The sequence below is a fragment of the Diadema setosum genome, chromosome 2 (assembly GCF_964275005.1).
Source record: "Diadema setosum chromosome 2, eeDiaSeto1, whole genome shotgun sequence".
Taxonomy (NCBI): domain Eukaryota; kingdom Metazoa; phylum Echinodermata; class Echinoidea; order Diadematoida; family Diadematidae; genus Diadema; species Diadema setosum.
The window spans coordinates 13,323,571-13,349,637 of NC_092686.1; the positions used below are offsets into that span (position 1 = coordinate 13,323,571).

The following is a 26,067-nucleotide window of genomic DNA, read 5'->3' on the forward strand; positions in this document are numbered from 1 at the left end:
TGGTTACCATGGCAACACATTTTTCTTATATTAACACATTGGTGTCTGGCATAAGTACACCTCCCGATCATCATACATACTAAATTTGACCTTAATTGCTTGAATGATGTGGAAGTTATTAAATCCACAAGGTTTTGGTAAAATTATGGTTACCATGGCAACGCTTCGTCCAACAAACACAAAAATTATGGGTTCCACATCTATGCCTCAAGACCATAATGCCTACCAAATTTGATTTCAATTGCTTCAAAACTGTGGAAGTTGTTCACTCCACAAGATTTCGAAGAAAACATGCGATTACCATGGCAATGCTTTGTCAAGTACAAACACAAAGAGTGTCTTGCATAACTACACCTATAGATCATCATAGATACCAATTTTGAAATTGATTGCTTAAATACTATGGAAGTTATTCAATCCACAGGGTTTTGGTAAAATTATGGTTACCATGGCAACGCATTGTCCGACAAACACAAAAAACATGTCTTGCACATCTTTACCTCAATATCATCAGTTACCCCAAGTTTCATTTAAATTGCTTCAAAACTGTAGGAGGAGTTCGCGACGCAAGATTTTGCAACAGACTGACCGACCGACCGCCCGCACGACCGCCCGCCCGACCAACATCACGGTGATTCCTATACCCCCTTCACACTATTATATGTGTGGCGGGGGTATAAAAAGTGCAGTATCCAATGGATCTTTATTTCAGATGAGCAGGACAATAATCTTCGAAGGGATCGTATAGTTTTGGTCGTTAACTAGCTTCCGGTTTCTAACATTTTTTGATGAGATAATGAAAAACTGGAAATGTGAAAGAACATGTAATTCCAAAAGGAATTCAAAATTTATTTGATGAAAATTGGTTTTGAAATGGCCGAGATATCCCTATACAAAACAGAGCCTAATAAAAGATGGGACCCACCTTTTATTATGATCATTTTGTTCTACTTTGTTTTTTTGATGTCTCAGCCATTCCAAAACCAATTTTCATCAAATAAACTTTGAATTCCTCTCAGAATGGTATGCTCTGTACTATCTCATAAGTACATCGTAGGTTCGTGGTATCTCGCAAAAAGTTAAAATACTATACCATCCCTTTAAGTTGAAATGATCATGACTTTAATAGCAAACATGACTGAGGGCAGATTTATGTGTTAGGTATATCACAAACAAGGCTGCCTCCAAAAAAGTTACTCTATATTTAATTTTAAAAAAGATACAATTTGTACTTATGATGTCATCCAAACAGGAGGCAGTTTCGCTTATTTTATTAGTCCTTTACCAGTAGTGCAAATACAAATGGGAAGTCAAAATCTCATAAGAAAAGGGATGGAGAGAGTCCATTTTTCTGTAATATGTCAACCCAAATGAGTATTGAGTACCAAAATTCTTTTGCTCAATATTTTTTTTTCTATTAGATATAACTTTTCAATTTTCTTTGTCTTAAAATTCCCTTTGACCTTTGTGTCATAGACAATCTCACAGGGTATCTCTGGTCTCAAATGAAATTAATTCTTTTCGATGAATCAGAGCATTGATGATTCTTTGCAGACTGCACAAAATCACTTACCTTCTTTGATGCCATTTCCATTTGTGACAGGAAGTTTGCATGAAAGATTGCAACCCAAGCTTCCCTTTCACGGTCATGACTACCAACTAATTTCCAAGAAAACCTGGGTGCTCCACTTGCATTACCTTTTTTTTTTTACAGACATAAAAGGCTGAAGGCTTTCCTAATGGAAAAGATTGGTCAGTGATAAACTATTTGATATCAATGCCAGAGAATTTAGTCTAACGGCATGTGGAGATTAGAGAGACATATTACTAATTATTGTCGCTATTTGGGCCAAATTGTATAATTGCTGAGCTGAAGCTGTATGATGCTTTTTACTTCAAAAGATTTAAGGGATAGCATTTCTACATTGCTTTGATTAGCCTGTAACATTCACTACCTGGTTGGCTAGATGTAAGATAACAAAAAGAAATCATTATCTAAAGCATGCATAGCCATGCTAAGCAAGTCTAAATAACAACAACAAAAAAGATATTCCAACAACAGTAGTGCCCCCCCCCCAAAAAAAAATTAAAAGTGAATATCTCACCTCTAGGACATTATACCTCTCTTTCAGCCCTGTATTCGAAGAAGTTACCTGCAATGTATAACTTACCATAGTCCTTGAGCAATGCCATGCAGCGGCCATGATTGATCTGCTTGAGTTTCAGGAAAAGCTCTTCTATGGTGTGGTTCTGGTGGTCCCAAGTGGTCAGCACATCATTTGCCGGGCTGCCCATTGGTCTGTTCAGGCTGCGAGCGAAGGCGGCAATTTCATTCATGCTGAAGCCCATATAACCAGCTGCAAAGAGAGAGGATATTTTTAGCATTTCATATCCACCTACTTTAAATAAATCACATCCAAGCAGTCATATCCTACGGTGAGCTGGCATTATAACCACATAATATCCCATCATGCAGCAGTGTGTGCCATTTAAGAATATAGGCCTCTACGAACTCGTGTGTCCTAAAATGCCCCTTGCACTCCCACCATACCCTCGGGAGCATCACTTCATCGTGCGGCCAGAAGAACGATGCGAACACACACAAGGCACAGTAGTATATTACACACCTCGCGTGCATTCGCATCATTCTTATTCGAGCATGGCTCATGCTCCTCATGTGATTTTGTGTGGTTCTTCCTTGTACATGACGATTTGCCAATTGGCAAAGAAAGTCAAAATAACAGTTAAGTGTAATGCTTGTCAAAACGGATTAGTGTTTTTAACAACAAATATCTACATTTGTTACTCCAGCGTAATGTCTTTAAAGGACACGTCCACCTTCATATACATAAGGATTGAGAGAATGCAGCAATATTAGTAGAACATATCGGAATCCCTCAGGTTTGCGTAAGAATGACAATTCGAGAAAATCGCGTTTGAAGTTGACCCATTTTTGACTTATGGTTGCTACACTTTCATGTCTATAATTTCCAATTACTTTTGTAGTACATCAGACTTCAATTCTTGCTCAAACTTGTGAAGTTTTTATCGAATTGTATTGTTAACAAATAAGCGGGAAATCGTCAAACAGCTGCATGCATGTATTTTCGGTCTGCAAAGAACGTTGTCATTTTCCATGTGTGTCCATATGTACATGTACATTGAGCGTTGTCATTGTCAACGCATGTATTACATAGTACGCGCACTGTGCGCGCGGTCAATGAACTGTTGAATCTCAAAAACTACACGCATGTCAATGCGCACTGATTCGTCGGTTCGGTGACCGCGCGTACTAGTACGCGCGGTCACCGAACCGTTGAATCGCCTGATTGTTTAACACACGCGTCTATGGGGAAAACAAATAATTTTCACAAATGGAATTACATACTTCTACAAAAGTGATAACTACGTAAAAATTACACCGAATTACACACTGAGAATTTCAGAATATGTAGTATGGAATGTCTACTACCGAAATGATTGAAAATCTCAGAATCGAAAATTTGACCCAAAATCGAGTGATTCGTCGGTTCGTGAGACCGGCGACGATATATCAGTGAAAGCTTGAGGAAAATCGGACAATCTGTTCAAAAGTTAGGAATTGTTGGAGTGTCAGTGCCTCCATCGCTGGATGAGAAGACTACTACAGCTTGAGTTGTGATGTCACATGGGTAGAACAATATAAAGAAAAAAAAAAAATGAACATACAGTCAAACCTGTCTATAGCGGGCACCCAAGGGAGACGGAAAAAGTGGCCGTTATAGACAGGTGGCCGCTATAGACAGGTAATTCAACTTTGTGTGTATTGCTTACATGTACATGACATGTATCATCGTTGTATCAGCACATGTACACCAGTTTGTATGTGTGTACGCAGCACACACTGTGTATTTCATGCATTTAGCCATGCCGGTGCATATGAAATTGTTGCACAGTATATAGTGCATGTATACATGTGTATTGTCGTGAAGAGAGCATAACACTAGTGCATTATCATAACTGAATGAGGGATGAATGCAGCGGTGGCAATCACTGAACGTTGCCCGCACGGCTACAAAGCAGAAAAACACGCTGAATTATCGGCTAGGCTATGGCTCCATTGGGTTTTTGGACGCTATAGACAGGTTTCCAATCTACCGCGGGAAACAAAATTTGTGGCCGCTGGCCGCGTTAGACAGGTGGCCGCTATACACAGGGTCTTTAACAGGGTTTTTCTCTCGGGGGATTTTTCAGTGGCCGCTGTAGACAGGTGGTCGCTATAGACAGGTGGCTGCTAAGGCAGGTTTGACTGTAGCCGCATTTACACCTACTAACATCGCGATTTTTAAAATTGCGATATTTTGGTTCCACCGTTTACACTTGCGCAAAAGCATGCGAAGTTTGAGCTTCACGAAACATCGCGATTTTTTGGTCGGTAGTGCGCATGTGTAATTTACCTCTCTTCAACATGGTAGCCGAGTGGCAGTGCGCGCTATTCTGTTCATTTTCACTGCAGTGCAGTATATTTTGTTCACAGCTAGCTAGTTGTGGAACGTTGAGCCAGGGTTTTTATCAGTACAATGCACACATAAATTTGTGTTTCTCGGGAGTGTTTACTTATGGTAAGACTATATAGCTTGCTATATTAGATCACATACGTAGTAGGTGTGTAAAACTTCATCTAAGCATGAAAAAGTTGATGAAAGCAGCATTCAGGAGGATCATGAAATTTCGCCGATATGACGAAAGTGAGAAGTAGGACTTCGAAGTTTATAGGACTGGTATTTTATCAGGCGACAGCAAGAACTCACCATTGTTTAACCGACACTTATTACGTACTCCTGTATTCCACAAACAACGTATACCGAGAGCAGTATGGGCACTCCCACAATCAATGCATTTCTGGGAGAACATTATTTTGTTAAGTCGTCATGGGGTGATGATACGTGGTTGGATAACTTCAGGTTTGCTACTAGTTTTCACGTACATGTACTAGTTTTATCAGGGAGAGGGAGGTGAGAGACCACGAGCCAAGGATCGGCCGTTTAAACCTGTAGAACTCTGGGCAATGACGTCTGACCGACGTACCAAAGAGGGATCGGGAGCGCGCGTAAACTCCCGGTGCAATCCGATACCGAAAGTCACGCAATGAAAAATCGCGATATTTCTGCAGCTTGGGTTTACACTCGCCAACTTCGCCTCAAACATCGCGATGTTTAAAAAAATCGCACTCCGGATGGCGATTTTTCTGGCGATGTTTCGCGGGCATTTGGGTGTAGTTGCTTAGCAACTTGCACTCAAATGTCGCGATTTTAGAAAAATTGTGATTTTTCCAAGCAAGTGTAAATGGGCCTTGTATGTTCCTTTTTCTTGCATAATAAAAGAGCACTTTTTTTCAGAAGGCAGTGGGAATATTATTAACCTTGACATAATACATCAGATGCGAGTTGAGAGAAATTTTGTGCTTTTTGCAAAAAAATGAAATTTCGTGGAATTCTCTTTATATTTTCATTTTTATCATTCTATGCATGTGATATCATACACTGTAGCAGTCTTCTCATTCAGCAGTGACTGTGCAGAAACTTTAAAAATTCATAACTTTTGAACGAATTGTCTGATTTTCCTCAAACTTTCTCTAACGTGTTCTACTAAATATTGCTGCATTCACTCAATCCTTATGTATGTGGAGGTGAACTTGTCCTTTAAACTCTGCCGAACCCTTTCACTACATTAGCAGACCAGGAAGCTACTGTGTAGGATTGCTAACCATGAGTCTGTCTGATGATCTGAGCCTACGTATACATCAATGGCAAAAAAAAAAAGACGAAGAAAAACATGCTTCACATATTGTTGATGCTTTTGTGCTGCAATCAGACTTTTATAGTGAGCGTGCAGTCCGACGCTTCACTGAGTATGGCCTAAACACAGTAGTGATTATAGCAACTACACAGTAGCAACGAAACAACTCACTGAAACAAGTCTGCCTATTGCAAAATAGAGACAATTAAAGGGTGTACTTTAGCAATTATTCATCTTGTCAGTCTGTGAGAGTCTTACACCGGGTAGGACTCTTGATGAATAATTACACCACTCATTAAGTTAAGAATGTTATCATAGAATGGCTGATCGAGTTGTGCTGAAGAGCCGGAAGTCATGAAAAAATTCTGAAAACCCCAACAAACGGGTATGAAGTGGCAACAGCTGCAGATGACTACAGTATGCAATGACACTGATGATCAATGTTGAAGACTATGAAAATGAATATGACAATAAATGATTTGATTTGATTTGCTTATTCTCCATAATATAATGGTACTGCTTCACAGTTCAATTAATTTTAAGCAATATTATTAAACTGATATGGTACTGATATGCAGCAGGGTTATTTCATACAACTTCAACCATTTTCACTACACATACATAATTATGCATAAATTTACATACATTTCCATACAAAACAGCTGCCAACAATACGCAAAACACTTGACTCCTTGGTAACCGATAATACATAGCATCAATACAATAAACCAAGGGGGTCCAACATGATGCTCATGGAAGAAAAAGATAAGGAAAGAGAAAGAGAGATGGACGAAAGAAACCAAGTTCTGATACCAGTCTTACCAGATCAACTCACCAGACATATGTAGCATACATGATGATGAAATGATGAAATGATGATGATGATGATGATGATGATGATGTTGATGATAATGGTGGTAGTAAATTATGATAACGTTAATGATAACTAGAGCACTCGCAATCGAGCACATGTATCCCCCGAACCCGTCCCATACCCCATTTGGATTACTTTTCAGGCTAGAATGTTGTATAAGACGAAACAAGCGAGGGTGCCACCACCAAAAACAATACAGCCATCTTCATTTCAATATTATGCACCTTTTTGCCAAATTTGAAGAAAATCTGATAAGAAATGTGGCTGATACAGCACACACAAGAAATGTGCACTGGCATCCAAGTCGGAACACTGAGGGCGCCGTCACCACAAACTGTTGTGTCCTTCATGTAGAATGACTACCCATACATCTCCTTAGCAAGTCTGAATAAAATCCACTGAGTAACAATCAAGTTATTGCATAAATAAGCACTTCTGCAAATTTTGACATGATCAGGGTGACCTTTGACCCTGTAAAAGGTGGAACAGTGAGGGCAGCACTATCAATAGATAGATTGGACTATGATACATTTACATGCCAAATTTGAAAAAAAAAAAAATCAGTTGAGAAACGAGGCCAGCATCGCACACACAAGCAGATCCTGTTAAGTTTATCTTTTCATGTATAAAGACGAAACAAGCGAGGGCGCCATCACCAAAAACAGTAGGCTTCTTCGTCTTACCATAAAACTCCTTCATGCCAAATTTGAAGATGATTGAAGAAGAACTGCAGCCAGTAGAGTGCTCACAAGAAAATCTCTGCGGCGGACACGGACGTGGCGGAACGAGGCCATGTATCCTCCGAACTCAGTTCGGGGGATACAATAATACAATTACAGAGACTCCAACATCAAGAATCTTTTAACCTGGACCAAGTCCCTCTTGCACACTGGAGTCATAGACTACTCACAAGGAACATGCGCACAATATTATTGTGCGTGTTGCACACTTAGATAACGAGTGAGAAGAGTCGGGGTCTAGGGCTCTTTTAAAAGGAGGGCCATGGAGACTCTAGAGATACAGATTGATGCTCGCAGGTGCAACGTGTATCTTAGCCATATTTTTGATCATCATGTCTAAAACTGCAGTTGGATTGGAGTAACCTAAATCTTAAGTGACAGAAATACATCTTAAAGGCAATGTTTACCTTTGGGAGCAGTGATTTATAAAATGTTGGAGATATCATATTTGATGAGCCTATGTGTAGGTCAGTTGCATCACAAAAATCCAACCATATGAAAATTTCATATAAAACCTACAATATAGGGAGATATCACTTTTTCCCCCACTAAACCATAACTGTAGACAGTTTAGTCTAGAAACATTTTTATGAGAATTGTTCACATTTTGTATACTTAACAATACTTTACATTGATTATACTGATTCAAATTTATACATTGCTTGGTTCTATCCCTAACTCACATTTAAGAACTATTTTGAAGCACTAAAGCTAGATTTTTGTTTCATCTGCAAATGGTAAATTATGCCTTTAAGCTGAAGACACACAGCTAGTGCGGGAGAAATTCAATCTCAAGCGGAAGAGCAGGAGATTCTGCAAAGATGGTCTCACAGCAGGAGATCTCCCCGCCAAAAGTGGGAGAGTTGGAATCTCTGCAATGATATGAACAATGCTATACTAGAGTGAAAATATCAGTACACTTACACTCGCATTTTTTTATCTTTTATTCTGGCACACAGTTTCCCAGTCTCTGTACTTTAGTCAGCTCTAGTTTAGCAAACAAATATCCACTGTTTGAAGTCTCTCCCTACCTACCCACCCCCCCCCCCTCCCATTTGACAGTACAATGTATATGTGCAGGTGGTCACAATAGCTGATATGAAACATTCCCTAACTGAGGAAAAGATCTAATGATAGTGCACCCAATTCTGACTAGAGTTTCGAATGTCCCCCCCCCCCCCCCCCCCAGCTCTCTCTCCCTTTCAGCTTGTAGGTCTTCTCTTGGCATCAATGTGCACAATATGGAATGTTGCAACATGGAATAAAGATTACCAAGCTGGGTGCACGTGAGAATGCATTCCAGTCACAACGCTGTCACATGTCAATGAAAACTGATCAATGTAAAACTTAATGGTTCCTGAGGAACCTTGCTTTAACTCAGAAATGTTGTATGGAATACATTCAATGCAGTGTCAGCTAGATTATATATTAGTTCTAAATCCATTCTATCTCACTTTCCTTTTTAAGGGACTTTTATAAATTGATCAGTCCAACTTTCTCATATGTTTATTAGATACAATGACATAACTTTCACAATGTTGCTATTAAAATCTTAGCCAAAGATTACTGTGAAGTTCTAAACCTTTTTTTTTTTTTTTTTTAGCTTGTAGTTTAGCCCTGTATAATGGATGCACTTTTGGGCAAGTCCAAGCTATTTGATCACACAAGACTGAAAATTCAAAATGGGTCAATCTACATAAACTTGGTATCATTTTAAAGCTAAGAAGTTAAAATACATGAATTTCAAGAAGAAAAAGTAAAAATCCTTCCGCATAACCAGCAATAAATTAATTAATCTGCATAAATTAAAATTTAGAGGTAACGCGTGGGACATTCAAAAATTCTGCATTTTAAAATATATCTTTTAATTTTTACAAGTTTTTACGAAAATAAGTATGGTGACCTTAAGTCTGACTAACAAGTTATCATGACTGTGATTTTCAGTTTCTCAACTGATTAAATATGCAAATGAGGGATGGGCCAAAATTAGCATGTCCCACGCGTTACTTTTTTAGGTCATTATTTCTCATTTGCATAAAAGTTAATGATTTAATTGACCTGAAACTTTCAAAAGACCAAATTCACAATGGACCTAATCATATCCAAGAGATAAAAAGTTAGTCTGATAAATCTCATACTTGTAATTTTCAATTAGATTTAGTAACGCGTGGGACATTTTAGTAACGCGTGGGACGATTTGTGTACAAGTCAATGGAAGTGTACTAAATCTTAGTCTTCTATGGGAAATGTGTACATTATTGAGGGATTTTTTGTAATTTTCTGAATTCTGACTTGAAATTTGGTGAAAAACTCCACTTTGGATAAATAATTCACAAAAGATCATTACATGCTATTTTCAAGGTCACATTCAAAGTCAAATGTTAAAAAATAAAGGATAACACAGGCATTTCATATTTTTTATTATATCTATTGTTTTGGTGGGTCTAAATCATTTGAATTTGCAAGAATTTATTAGAAATACATCTATTTAGATAATTAGTACCCCATATTAAAGTTTCTCTGAGCAAATGTGCAATTCACATCACAATATTCATAGTGACAAAAATGTCCCACGCGTTACTTGTCCCACGCGTTACTATACCTATCTTTCTATAATTGACCTTGAGAGAAAACAGTTTCATGATTTTTTCTGAAATGTTTTGTTTCAGGTACAGTAATTGTTGTACGAAAAGATGTTTGTAATGATTTTATAGTATACCAAGTATTTTCACAATAATTGAGATAAAAGTAAAAGAAGAAAAAAAGGACAATTTTTGTGGTCCCACGCGTTACTGGAGAATAAATTTGCATAAATTAAATACTGAACGCGTGATTCTCATTATTTCTATTGTTTTGAATGAAGATACCTACTAGCTATCAAAAGCAACCCAACATATGAAGTTTCAATCTTAACAGTGCAATATAGGGCTAAATCTTCTTGTGATGTCCCACGCGTTACTGGTGCAAAATAGCTTGGACTTGCCCTTTTAGCAATCTTGGATTTAACTGTCTATCAGATGATCACAATCAAAATTCAGTATAATATATATACATGCATGTATGCTTATATACATATTATGTATATCATACATATGTATAAATGCAAAATGTAAATTATCTTGGATGAAACGTAGGGAAAACTCATATATTAAAGCACTCTCAAGTTAGGTGATAACACAGCATTCAGATGGCATGAACTCCTCTCCTGCATCGTACACCCTCTTCCTGGTCAGTCACTTTATTCCCTCTAAAAATAAATAAATAAATTAATTAATTAATTAATTAATAAACAAATAAATAAATAGCACACATTTGGATACTTCTACTTGACCTCTGACCTCAAAGCCAAAATCTTTTCTTACAGACGCACTGTGCAGAAGTGTGTAAAATACATATTTAGTCAGATTATTAAGTGTATGTAATTTCCAAGGTATGGAGAAAATATAATTTTGGCATTGAATAGGAGAATTTGGCACTTAAACCTGACCTTTGACCCAAAATTCCAAAGAGAATCATTGTGAACTATTAGGCAATACAAGCACATGTACTACTACATTTCATGAAGATACACATGTACCTTGAGCCATTCCCAAGATACAGTGTATGTGGAGAGAAAAATGACATTTTAGCATTTTTACTTGATCTTTGACCTTTGATCCAAGAGCCTAAAACTTTCCCCCAAAAGAATCTTTATGTGGTAATATTATATTTTGAAAACACTGAGTTTCATGAAACACCTTCAGGCTCTGCAGAGATACTGGGGAAATGGTGAAATTCTAAAAATTTGACAACTGACCTTTGAACTTTAGCACGTGCACCCAAAAGTTTGAAGAAACAGCTTCGTTCACTCTTATACATGCATAGATACATGTATGCCAAGCTTTATGTGGATACCGGTTCCTCGAATGGTTCATAAGTTATAAATGCTGTCCACAAAATTGATTACGGACAGAGGACGTACCAACTGACTACCTGAAAGTATTATGCCTCTGACGACACTTCATGGTAGAGGTATATTTGGAAACAAACAACACAACACAAACAATCAAACAAATCCATCATTTATTGAAGACAGAAGAACAAGTGACCTCTACTAGGAAGGAAAAATATAATGATAGAGAATTACTGGAATTCATTGTGCAATATAAATATTGAGGGGAATCTTTTCTCTGACAACATATAATCTTTAGTGTTAACTGGCTGGCTTTACCATTGTAAATAATGTTACTGAGGGAAGTTAAAGGCACACAGAAGGCTAATACGTACCAAACCTAAAATGTTTCAAAATCTGCATAAAGGGGTAAAGAACAAAATTGAATGCTCTGCTGGGATATGACAGAACTCAGATGACAGAACTCAGATTCAGATTTATTCAACACTTTCAGTAAAAACAGAGAAAAAATACAGAAAAGAATGATCACATAAGCATCAGTTACATCACGAATATACAATACACTTGAAAGTGTTCGGAGACAGACAGAAAGGCTATGCCTATATGTTTCATGTCATCACCTGAAAAACCCAATGACTGTCAAAAAAACAAAAACAAAAAACAAACAAATAAACAAAGAGTGCACCACACTATTTAAAACAATGACCTTTGTAGCTTACAATGAAATATCATACAAATTATGCATATTACATAGGGCATTGACAATTTAATTATCCACCCAATAATAACATTGAACGGCCAGAAACATAAGCCAACTGTATGGAGGAAAGTCGAGTGTGTTTTGGATAAAGTTCAAAAGTTACGTAGGATGGAGAGCTTTACACAATGTACTAAGGTCTGATCAAGTAAATCACATTATTTGTTTTATAAAATGGTGGCATGATTTACACTCTGTGGCAGTCATTTTTGCAAGATTCAAACAGGTTGGCATCCATCAGTTCCAAGCTAACAGAAATCACACAGTAGGTAATGAAGCTGAGTGCACACAACCGTTTGTTAAGTACCGGTAAGAGTCATTAATAACACTAATGACTGCTATATAGTACAATGTAGGCACAGGCAAATTTACAAAATACCAGTCATATACATGTGTAATGTACATGAAACAGCTACAACATTGTAGCACTTTCCTTATCATTTGATACAATCATACAATTTGATTGTTGTTCCTGCAGTAATGATATACATGTAAATGCCTCATCAGCAGCCATCCCCCCCCCCAAAAAAAAAAGAGAAAAAGCATGCACAAATAAAAGCTGGCTCACTCCTGCTGCATTATAAAGTACAATAATTGGTGTAAGTCCAGAACTCTGGTAAGCCTGATATCTTATATTGCTGGTCTTAAAACAAGGACTTCTACCTTCTAGATATTTTCTATATTAAAGCACATTCAAAGTACATTATAAATTTTACCACGACAAGTATATGGCAATAATGAAACAACCAACAAAATGCACCAGCCAGTGAAATTCAGATAAAATGTAATATGATGAAACACCCAATTTTCGATATTCTTGCGATGAATGAGATGAATGCATTATCGTACAAACTGGGCCACACTGATACAGTGTTTAGTTTACATTACTAACTTGTAATTTAAGCCATGACACCCCCCCCCCCTCCCCCCCCCCCCCCCCCCACACACACACACCTTTCCAATCTGGAAATCTTAAATCTACGTTTGGCTCATCCCAACCTTTAAACTCTATAGGAATTTATGGTTCTAGAAAAGCCAACACACTTCCTAGCACAGTTTGTCAGTTACCTGCAATAAGAGATGATAACATATCAATCAATGTATTGGTGTTACAAAGCTTTTTAACCAAGCCTTAACCAAATGGAATAGCACCATATTTGGTCAGCCACACTTCATCAGCGATGTAAACAAGCCGCAATCAATCTTTATTTAAACATTGTATACTGCTCTTCAATGCCACTAAGTACTGGTATTTCATCTGTATCCTGTTTCAGTCATGATTTTGTTGTCTACTAATAGCCAATCACATGAGATACCTTCCTTGACTATAATATAGAAAGGTAAATTTTCACTTCCGAAAAACTTGTGAAGCATTGCTCTTTGTGCATACAAATTTGTAAGTACATTGTACATCATTTTATAAAACCATGAAAAAGAATCTGATGCAATTTCACTGATTCAGTCTTTCATCATTTTTCTGTTCTTTATAATACTGACCTAAATTCATCTTTCTACTCCTGATCGTTAACTCCTCTTCCTCTTCCTACATGTACCTTCCTTCAAATTTCTCCTCTCTTTCTTTTCCCCTTTTCTCCTTTACATGTAACTTCTGCTTCTTTTTGTTGACCTTTTTCCATTTTCCCATTCTTCCCATATATCTATGAAACTATTTTTGTCAATCTATAGCGGTTTCTAGGATTTGCACCATTTTTCACCATTTACACCAGATTTTTTTCATATAGGTGACTGAGACTAGCTGACCCTAATAGTACTTGACTCAGACTCACCATGGAAGTACAATGTGATCTTACCAGCCATTGGCAAATATGACGAAGGAACTGAACTACACTGAACTACACTGAACTACTAGGTCGAAGACTTTCACTACTTGCTGGTTATTATGCATACAATGTATCTCTACAGTACTACCGGTATAGCATCCATGCTTGTCAGCCAAAGATTGTGTACCCACTGATTAATAATAAAAAGAAAGTTTTCAGTTCACAAATTGCATGAAGCATCAATGCCAGAGTGACACATTGACATTTCACTCCCAATACATTTATAATGCACATAGATTGTACCATCCCGGTATAGTACTCGTACATGTATGTTCGCGGTCATCCCACTAGACCGATGCCCACGAGTCATACAGCCCACAAGTTCGACATTGAAAACAGGCCCATCAGTCATACAGCTCACGAGTCCTACAGCCCACGAATTCGACACTAGGCAAATAAAGCCCATGACACCGACACTAAGTAAAAACAGCCCACGAGTTCGACAGATACAATACAGCGCTTAATATGTCGGTCTCGTGGGCCTTGTTAGCTTAGTGTCGAACTCCTGGGCTGTATGACTCGTGAGCTGTATAACTCATGGGCTGTATGACTTGTGGGCTGTATGACTCGTGGGTGTCGGTCTCGTGACGTGCACCCGTATGTTCAACCCTGTCAGTACCACCATGTTGTGTTTGCATAAAATATATGTACTATAGTGTAACCTCAAGTGCATTTTGAAATGGTAGGTCTGAGAGGGCTATCTATAGTTGTAACATAAATATTATAATGTACACTCTCATCATAAAGTTCAAACATCTTTCTCTCTAATTGTGGTAGGTATAGAATGAAAAGAACAACAGCATACTCATTACTTCTGTTTCTATGTAATGCATGTTATACTGTAACTTTGATACACTAGTCTACATACTTGATTTAACAAAGAACACAGCTTTGTTTTGAAACTATCCCACTTCCCCAACTACACGTTAAACATCCATGTTCAAAATACATTTTAATTGACAACATTTTGATGGTAAAGTACATTTGAAGGTGGGTGCAACATAGTTACAGTACATGGTTGTAGTGCTTCCCTTATTCTTTTGATTACTACATAAAGGCTGAGATCCTACAAGAATCAAATTCTACATGAGCATGATTACCCAGTTACCTTTAAATTACTTAAAGCAAATTAAAGCAAATTAACTTCATCTGAACTGAGTTAACCATTCTTGTTGCCTGCCTGCATTTAATGTAGCACTATAAAAAAAAGTAAAGTTTTTTACACGATACAAATCATTTAAATGAAACCCTGGTTGAGAGTGAAGGGGGAGAGGGTCTCTGAATTTGGTAGGCTGAGTTGTACAATTACAGTATGCACTGAACATTTTGCAAGGGTTTTATTTTTGCAATTTTTTTTGAGCCGGGTGCTTTTCATGAAATTCAAAAACACATGAAAATTTAACTCTCATCCCGACATGAGTGTAATATGCACAGTCACGTACATTTCTTTATTCACTACTAGGGTACTCCAAAATTGTGAATTTCACCACTCATGAAATTGTCGGTAAGTCCTGATTTGTGAAAAAATTAGACTCACTAAATACACTGTGTGTATATATGGCATAACAATTCATCTACATTCAGAACAAATAACAACTGACTTACAGCCACATACAATTTCAAAACTACTTGAAAACCCTAAACTAACCAGAGCCAGTGCTCTTCAGAGCTTGACACTCTCAAAATCAACATCTCTCCTACCGATGGTTAATGCCATCACTACTGTTATGCACACAATCAATGATATTAAAGGCATTATTTACCATTTGTAAATGAAACAAAAACCCAGCTTTAGTGCTTCAAAATAGTTCTAAAACGTGAGTTAGGGATAGAAACAACTAATGTAAAAATTTGATTCAATATAATCATTGTTAAGTATTGTTAAATATACAAAATGTGAACAAAAGTTAAAATAAAAATGTTTCTAGACTAGATACCATCTACATTTATGGTTTAGTGAGGAAAATAGTGATATCTCTAACTATTTTAGGCTTTGGTACAATTCTTTTTTACGTGGTAGGATGTTTTGTGATACAACTGACCTACACATCTGCATCAAATGTGATATCTTGAACATTTTTTAAAACACTGCTCCCAAAGGTAAACTGTACCTTTCAGTTCAGAAGGCACTGCAACCAACAACCCTGTTATTCCAAGGAGGTACTAGGCTCGCCTAGTACCTCCTTGGTTATTCATTGCATGTGATTAACAATTTGTGCCAAGGAATCATTAATTTGCAGGTGAGCCCATGCTCTGGGAGCTGAATAGGGTGTTATCAGTCCCTCTTTCTAGTTCTCTTTTTCTTTTCTGTTGAACTTTCCACCTTTGGTAAGCATTCAGATTCATGAATTACGTTGCACAGTATGGATGGTGCCTGAAAAAAAAAAAAAAAAAAATCACTCTCACAGTCACTGAAACAATATGATATGAAGGCAGTATCTCAATATTTATCTCCTCCAAATGACAATTAATGATGAAGACTTTGAACCCTCTAATGCCTTTTATACTCATGATGAATTTAACAAAAACAAAATTATGTCTGAAAAATCATTTTCTTGCCTGCATATGAATTGTAGAAGTGTGAATAAAAATGTTGATATGATGTTATTACTTTAATAAATGTTCTTGATGTACAATTTTTAATCATAGGTATTTCTGAAGTGTGGTTAAGATGTAAAGATTCATATTTTGATATAGGTGGGTATAATTTTGTGTGTAATGGTAGAGAAAATAGGAGGGGTGGTAAAGCTGCATTATATATGGTCAGCAAATTAGATTTTAAGTGTAGATATAATTTAACTGTGAATGTTTCATGTTTTCAGTCTATATTTATCGAAATATTTATTTTTTTTTTTAAATAAGAATATCGTAGTTGGTGCTGTGCATCGCCCGCAAGATCAATGTGCGCAACTTTTACTGAAATTTTGAATGAAATTTTGATGACTGTAAATAAAGAAAATAAGTTGTTTTATTTATTAGGAGATTTTAATATTAACTTACTGAGTATTTCTGATTGTCAAAAAGTAGCTGATTTTTTAGATGTTTGTATGGTAAATTGCACATATACCCAGTACTTATTCATAGCCCAACTCGCATGACAAATAGTACAGTCTCTTTACTGGATAAGATACTTACTAAATGACTTTGTGGATATGTTTACTTTATTATTGGCAGATATAAGTGATCATTTTCCAATATCATTTTTTCTCATTTAGAATTAGATTTTCATAATTCTGATCCAGTATATAAGCATGTAATAAATGATGATGATATTTGCAAATTTGGGAAAGAGGTAAATGTAAACAGTTGTAAATTGGAAGGTAAATGCTAGTGATTTTAATGTAGCCTATATGATGAAGTTTTGAAGAAATTTCTGTATATATATAATTTGTGTTTCCTTTGAAAAAGATTAAAAGTTCAGAAACAAGCCATGGTTTAATAAGGCGTTACAAAAGTTATTTCATAAAAAGTATATTATGTATAAAAGATATTTGAGAAAACGTACTCAAGAGAGATACGACAAATATAAACTATTACGAAATTATGTAACTCAAGAAATTAAAAATGCAAGAAGATTTTATTTTAAAAAGAAATTTGAAAAGGCCTCTGGCAATATTAGAAGCACATGGAAGATAATATATGGCATAATTGGTTCTGGAGTTAAGAAATATGTGCTACCCACTACTGTTCATGGAAATAATAAAGAAATTACTGGGAAATGTGCAATAAGTAATGCATTTAATGAATATGTGACCCGCTACAACAAAATGGTCCTAAAGTTGCGCACGGTCGAAGCCGTCAAAATCGAGTTTGAAGTCAGAGCATCAAAATTGGTCAAAACTTACAATTTTCTGAATTTGACATATTATTAGAGTCTGACACGTCTTCTATCATCTGTCGAAATTTTGAAGCAAAATGATGAAAGGAAAGACCAAAAAATAGTGTTTTTCTGGGCCATGTTTTTTTGGCGTTTCAACAAAGCAGAAATTGGTTCGAACATTGGAGTGAGCGCCACACATCGGCTCCGCCCCTAACAATGACCAGAGTGATCTCATTGGTCAGTTTGCTGCTTGCCGCTAACCGAAGCGTGAAGCTTGCACACTGCCCAGTCAACTGGTGCGTGCTATGCCCAGCCGCTTCTCCTGCCATCCTGGTCACTGATTGGTCGGTGAGGAGACCACAGACGCCGTGTTTGAATGAGCATTTCGGGGGTTGCTAGGGCTTACCTTCTATTGTTCGGAGGTGAAAACTGACTTGCGTGTGCTTTGATCGTGATTGCGTCGCAAGGAGAACTTTTAGGGCGCTTTTCTCGAAACAGTGATTTCCCAGACGTATCGACATGCTCTCTTTTAAACATCTCCGCAGCCGATTATTTTTATACGATGTGTTATCAATTTAAAGCAGAAAGATTAGGGATTTGTGTCATGCAATTTTCAAATAATCGACCTCGCCCGACTTTAGGATCACTTTGTTGTAGCGGGTCACATATTTCATCAATACTGGAGAAAGTGTGGCAGGTCAATGTGATAATATAGAATATGATAAATGTATGCAATATGTTCATAAAAACCCAGCAAGTGCCTTTTACATGCCATGCACCCCAAAAGAAATCATTGATATAGTGCATAAATTAAAAGATAAGAGTCCTGGTTTTGACAATGTTGATGTAGCTATTGTAAAGAAAGTTGTTCATATTTTGTCTATCCCTATATGTGCAATAATCAACTTATCATTTACTACAGGCACTGTACCTGATCAAATGAAAATTGTGAAAGTTATTCCTATTTTCAAAGGTGGAACAGATGTAAAATTATTGCCCTGTTTTTATTTCACCGTTGTTTTCAAAATTTTTAGAAAAGTGTGTATGCAAGCATAATAAAATTTCTGGATAAGTGCAATAGCATAATATAGTCAGCATGGTTTTAGGGTGGGTCACTCCACATCTTCTCCCATTATTGAAGTTGTTCATAAAGTTGTAAATGTTTTGGATAATAGAGATATAATGATAGGGTTATTTTTAGATTTCAGTAAGGCTTTTGATACTCTTCATCATGAAATTTTATTACATTTAAGCTTTATTTAAAGTGTGGAATTCGTGGGGTAATATTGAAATGGTTTGTAAGTTATTTGAGTAATCGCAAGCAGTTTGTGACTTCTGAAGCTGCAGAATGAAAGTTGATGTCGGTGAGATGCGGCGTGCCCAAGCGATCTATTTGGCCCCACTCCTTTTTTTTTTTTTGCTTTATAAAGACAGAGTCAATGTTTCTAATAAATTTAATTAAAAGTTCTCCCAGATTTGAATTATTGTTCGGTAATATGTCCAATTCTAGTATGTCAAATGTAAATAGAATATTATTGCTTCAAAAGAAACTCATTTGTTCGATGAATCAGTGATTATTATGCCCATACTACTCTAATATTTTACCAATTGAAACTTTTCAGGTTTTAAGATATTTACATTTATCAGTGTGCAATATTTATGTACATGCGTTTCAACCATATGATTCTTAAAGTTTATTAGATTATTTTAAGTTATATAATTGTAGTGTAATATGAGAAATGCTAATATATATGCTGTTCCTTTTGCCAGAACCTTGTCGTCTCCAAAATCGATATTTGTCAATGGAACTATGGAGCGGAATTCCTCCTGATATTCAAAGCAGCATGTCATTACAATTATTCCACAGAAGGAGATACAAGTTCTGAATACCTTTTAAATCAATACAATGAATTTTCTGATTGTTCTACAGGCTGTTTGTGTGTAGTTGTCCATATACGGTGTGTGTGTATCTGATAGGTGTGTATAATCATGTTTTGATTTGCTGAAATTGAATTGTCTTTCTATTATCAAAGATATTTTCCACGACATGATTCATTATAATATAATGTTGTTTGTTTGTTTGTTTGTTTGTTGTTGTTTTTTTTTGAGACAGGCTTAAATATTTAGAAGGATGTGCCTTCCTGCTTGTCTCCTAACACTATCCAATCATTTTGTTTTGTGGTATTTCTCATGAATGTCTTATTGATTGCAATGTTGCTTGTTTCTGTTATATGTTGATTTTTATGGACGTATTAAATAAACCTGAAACCTGAAACCTGAAATATAAAGCTTTAGAGTGTAGATTCATTACAGTGTGTAATTGGCCCTTCAGAATTCTGCATCATGTGTTTTCACTAGTGACAATGGGAGCAACATTACATTTACCTGAAGGAGGTGATGAAGTAATTGGCAGTGATTTATGAGCTTTGATATGACACCGACTTGATACTTGACTTGATACTTGATGCAATTTAATTCCACTTGATGCAGCTCACAAATGAAGTATAGTGGGATGATGAACAACAAGGCCATGCACAAAAAGGGATACAGTGCATTGGTCTCTCATATCATACAACAAAATGTGAGAAGAGGGTCCCTTGCAAGCAAAAACAGCATTGCTCAACAGGAGCCTGCACTGTTCTGAGAATGGGTGGGGCAGTTCCAAGAATGATGTTGGGTTGGCAGTGGTACAGGTCCTGGCAGGCAATTCCACAGTCTCATGGCTTTCGGGTAAAATGAATACAAACTGTATAAAGAATCGATGGTGGATCTACATGTAGGGACTGAGAATTTGAGTTCACGATCTTGTCTTTCAATGTAGTGACCTCTGCCTGGAATGATATACCCTCATCAGGTGGAAAAAGTGTGTCAACCAGGGCAGTGACATGGCTCAGTCGATAGTGTGTCTGTCTTTCAATTTCAATTTCAATTTAATTTTCGTATTTCTCGATGGAAAATACACTTGTACATAAAATGTAACAAAATTTATAATAATACAGAATGTCCAGCTTGGATATCCTTAACAAAAAGAAACAGGAATACAAACATAGTACATAGCAGTCGATGTGTCATTTTCAATCAAAGTAAAGAATGAAAAGAGAAATACGATGGAACCTACTAAAAAGCAAAGCTTGTTGAGTGTAGGTCCCAACAAAGCCTAGTGTGGAGAATAGGATGAGGAGCACAGGTACAACTAAAGACCAAACTAAGGATAAACAAAAGAGAATGACTATTAATACTCGGGGGTACAGAAGATTCTTCTAACATAATTTTGGAGATCGTTGATGTACAGGATGAACACGAGTCCTTTGGATCCAAAGGACCCGCGTTCAGTTTCCAAGTCAAACTGAGCAGTTTGTGTGTAAATCATACCTTCGGTTGTATTAGAGGCAAAAACACTTTGTCCCTTTGATGGAACATAGAATGGAGGTCCCGTGTGTGAGAGAATCACAACTCACACACGTAAAAGATCCTGCTTCATTCATTCCTGGCAAAGAGCAGGATGCAAACCAGCAGAAGTAGCCACCACCTACAGGCGTAGCCTACCCACACAAAAGCAATGTACAATTATCTTCAAGCATTTATGAGCCTGCACTTTAAGGGCATTATTCCATAATATGCAGATGAAACAAAAACCAGCTTTTTAGTGCTTCAAAAACAGTTCTAAAATGTGAGTTAGGGATAGAAACAACCAATGCAAAAATGTTAATCAGTATAAATGTTGCATATCAAATATACAAAATGTGAACAATAGTTATAAAAATTGTTTCTAGAATATTAAAGCCATCTACATTGTACATAGTTATGGTTTATCGAGAAAAATGGTGATATAGATCTACTCATACTTTAGGATTTATTGCAAATTTTTTACATGGTAGATGTTTTGTGATACAACTGACCTAGACTAGATGGATATAAAATGTGATAACTCGAACATTTTTTAAATCACGGCTCGCGATGGTAAACAGTACCTTTTGTTTAATGAAAGAAGTTGCCTAAGAAGAAGAAGAAGTAGGAGAAGAAGTAGGAGAAGAAGAAGGAGAAGGAAGAAGAAGAAAAAGAAGATCTAAGAAGAAGAAGAAGGAGAAGAAGAAGAAGCATAGCCGAATTTTGTAGAAAAGTACACTTTGGGCAAGAAGGCAATGAGAGTGAAGGCTATCCTAGCCCAGTGCGGATACTGAACTAGGGTTGTGGAAAATACTGTTTGCCTGTGATCATCCTGGATGAAACAGGCCGCTGATGTTTGCACTTGCTCAGGTGAGTTGATATTGGCAGCAGTATGGATTCCACATTTCCGAGCTGTACTCTGTCTCTAGTTCAGCTCAGGTAACTGCACTGGTGACCCCAACACTTACATTCTATCCTAGAGAATCCTATACGTGTTTACTGATTACAGCACTGGTTACGATACATGTAGAAAGTGGTTCAGGGTGAGCAAACTGTAACGTTACACAGCCCTGTCACTGTACTGAAGTCGCACAGCGTCTGATCGGGTAGTGCATAATTTAACTGCAGTGTAGTTCTGGCCTTCACTTCTTTTGACACTAAATTTGAGCAGGTAGACAAGAACAAGTGATGTGGTCATTGTGGAGATGCAAATCTTTTAACCATACTGTATGTGTAATAACTTAAAGGCATAATTTACCATTTGCAGATGAAAGCATTAGTGCTCTAAAATAGTTCTAAAATGTGAGTTAGGGATAGAAACAACCACTGTCAAAATTTGAATCCGTATAATCGATGTTAAGTGTTGTTAAATACACAACATGTGAACAATAGTTATAATAAAAATGTTTCCAGACTAAACCGTATACAGTTACGGTTTATTGAGAAAAACCCTGATATCTCCTTATATTTTAGGTTTCATTGCAAATATTTCATATGGTAGGATGTTTTATGATAGTGACGGGAAATGGAAATTGAGAAAGTGATGAAAATACTTTATTGAAGACTACTAGTTTTATTGTGAGTTTATTACAGCTCATTAGACAGTTGTTGTGAAACAGGAGTTGTTTACAAAGAGCTTTTTGTCGAACGTGCTTGGTAATCACCGTCAGGAATTCGGAATGCTTTAGGTATTCAAGATGACCATGCACCGATGTATCAGAAATTAGTGTCTGGAATTAATGTACTCCCTATTTGTGATGCGTAATTTGGTATATGTAGTTGGAAAATGGAAGGTTAGATTGTGTGTTTAGAAATAGGAGTGAGAAGGATAATTTTCATAATTTTGTGAAATTTTGCTGTAAACAGAAATGGACAGTAGGCGGATGAATATTAGTCATTTTCCAGGGGTTGAGTTGCACATGAATGCGCCCTTTGTGCTGTTCGTATGTACCGCGGGAAATTTGGACACTTGCACTGCACTCTGCACGACACACACCTCACTTCGCACTCTCGCACCGTAGCTAGGACAAGCAACCTGCCGCAATGGGTTGAGTCTGGCTGTTTTCTGCCTGTTATGATGTCTTTTGGTTTGGCAGAGTTTCTTTTGGACAAGACAAACTGTAAGTCCTTTATATTGTGTTATAGCTATCAAGAGAAAGAGATTTGTGACAGTGTAAAAATACGTTATTAGTTAATTGTATACACGTGTACATTGTTATAAAACTGACAGACGTCGGTTGTAATTTGTTTGAGTTAAACTAATGACAGTATAAATCGGGCCGTTGGAATGTAAATGGGAGAAATTTGAGTTGATGTGATTTTTGTTCTTTTCACGGAAATAATATGAACTGAGAAATCATTTGTGGTATATAATGTATTTCAAAGTGTGAATTTAGGTGGAGGGTGTTTTAATTTGAGTCAATTCAAAATGGCGGCGCCCATGATTTAGATTGTTCAAAATGGCGGCACCCATGGTTTAGATTATTCAATATGGCGGCGCCCATGACTTAATGATGTTACATGGCGCCAGTTTATAAATTAATCAATGGTTGTTATAATAATTTCATTCTTTAATGTATAGCATGATCATAATTTCGATGAGTATTGTATTCAAAGCATGGTCAAGTAAATCTATAATTGATTCATTTTTTGAGTTGAATGATTGTAATGTTGATCGAGAAATTTGTGTAAAGTTTGATAGAAGAGAATTGAATCTTTGTGTTCCTAAATGAACATTATGACAGTACAGTGGTATACTGAAGAATCAATTTACTGTATTTATTTTTAGTGTTCATGGGTGAGATGTTCAGCCCTCCGGTACTGGTGTTCTCATGTCTGAGGATGAGGGTTCATACTTTCAAAGAGCGAGTTGCTACCTGACTTAGGGTACTGTAGGCATGAATGATTTATGAGCAATTGTTCACCATTTTTGTGTATAATGTGCAACTGTGTATGATACAACAATGAATGTTTTTTTTGGTGATTTATCTATTGCTAAAAAGGGGGAAAGCTTTTGGTATGCAGAAACTGAAACAGATTTACATGGAAGTAATTATTGGTATGTACATGATTTATGATAGTCGCTATGGGGTAATGATTAAATTGTTTATTCGAGTGCATGTTTAGATGGTACATGCGAGTTTAGATGGTGGCTGATTAGAGTTCATTGATACAATACTAGTTCATGTATCGGGCGATGAACGAGTTATAGAGTTTTGTGGATATCCTGGGAAGTTTGGATATTCGAGATAATTGTGTGGATAGTGAGTCCACGAGTGTTGAAGACAATTTATTGTGTATTGCATCATAGCTTCTATCTTGATCTGCATGGAAAGTAATTACATTTGTAGATTTAGCACCATATATACATATAGTTTTCACATTTTGGGAAGTGCTCTTGCATTGCAAAAAGAGGGGGATCAATTTATTAAGAAATGAAATGTTGAATACAAACTTATGATTGTTTTCCTGTTTCTTGCAGGGTTTTCTTTTTTGTGTGTCAATTTACTGACACCAATAAAGTCAAGTGAACTACAATCCTGCGTCCACTCATTCATTTGAGTCCTGGGGTCTATCACCACATCATCACAGCCCCCTAACGTACCACATATCCACGACAATACAACAGACCTACATAATATGCATCAACTGTGATATCTTGAACATTTATGAAATCACTGTTCCCAAAGGTAAACTGGACCTTTAAGTACTTAATAATCATTTGCTAATGATGGAAAGTTTACCTCACTGTTCACCACATTTCACTCTAGAAATCTAGGCCCACTTATCAGGCAGACTAGCAAATATGGTGCACTTTCAGAATTCATTATTTCTATCATGTGTGTGAACACCTGTGTCCGTGAGCTGTGTCTAACAACAGTTACTATCTCCATGATCTCACTGTGTGCATGATGTGTGTGATACAAATTCGAAACTGATCTTTCACCTTTTTTTTTTTCAAGAAAATATTTCACAACAAACTTTGACAATAAACATACACATTTCTGGTTTTCAGTATGCAGGGTTACCATGGTTGCAAAACTCTCCTGGGTAGGTTATTATGTAAACCATCAATTCCACCAAATCCTGAAACACCTGGCTTCCACTGCACTGCACTGTAGTGTGAATCATGCATCATCGGGCAAAGGCCGCTAGGCGCTACTTTACACCAGGGTCTCAGGGAGGTGGAAAGTTCCACCTCCCTGTTTACACACTGTGATCGAATGCACACATCCGGATCATGACCTTGTTTGGGCTTGCATAGTTTTATACCACCACACCAGGTGAAATTGAATGGGATACACACTCTCCTCGTAGTAAATGTACATAGTTCGGCCCATATTTCTAGCACACCGCCGCCGCGCCATCAACTAGCAAACCATGAAACATATATAAATAGAATCTACAGACTACAGCAGCCGTTATCTCACCTAGATCTCTCCAGTTCTTGAGCGCGGTGAGGTCGTCCAAGTAACCACACAGTTCGTGCCTGACTGGAACGGGGATATCGCGTATGTACAGCATCCGATCCGGCTGAGAAGTCATTTTGACTTTTGGAGTCTTTATTTTTCAGTTTTGACCATCAATTTGTGAGTGAACATACACCAGCCACATCATACGATCCACTTTACACAGCACATTCACAGTGTTTTCTACACAGAATTGTCCTTCAGCAATTTCACGAGAAAGAGAAAAACACCTAATGTACGTTACACGTAGAGATTGTAGGATCCGTAGTTTTGATGGTGTGAACTTACTCCGCTCTGAACATGAATTCCTCACTAAACACATTGCACAATCGCTTGGTAGTTTACTATAGTGTACAGTTCTATTGTAGCTAGCTAGCACTGCGCGACCAGTTAGTGTACAGATTGTAGTCAGTGCAGTACATTCAATCATCATACAAAATGAGTACGTATTTCGTAGACGTCGTTCATGCCTTCGTGTGCGCGCGGATGCGTACTGCATGGGTAGCAAT

At 37.0% G+C, this 26,067-nt stretch overlaps 1 protein-coding gene across 1 annotated transcript in view; it reads right to left on the reverse strand.

Annotated features, from left to right (window-relative positions):
• Nucleotides 1–25,675, reverse strand: part of LOC140242619 (uncharacterized) — a 56,911-nt gene extending 31,236 nt beyond the window's left edge. The window contains exons 1-2 of the mRNA XM_072322374.1: nucleotides 25,520–25,675; nucleotides 2,172–2,357 (exon numbers count right to left, since the gene is read on the reverse strand). Of these exons, the coding sequence (XP_072178475.1) occupies nucleotides 2,172–2,357; nucleotides 25,520–25,634 (301 nt within the window). The 5' untranslated portion in view covers nucleotides 25,635–25,675. The remainder of the gene's footprint in view (nucleotides 1–2,171; nucleotides 2,358–25,519) is intronic.
• Nucleotides 25,676–26,067: the final 392 nt, after the last annotated feature.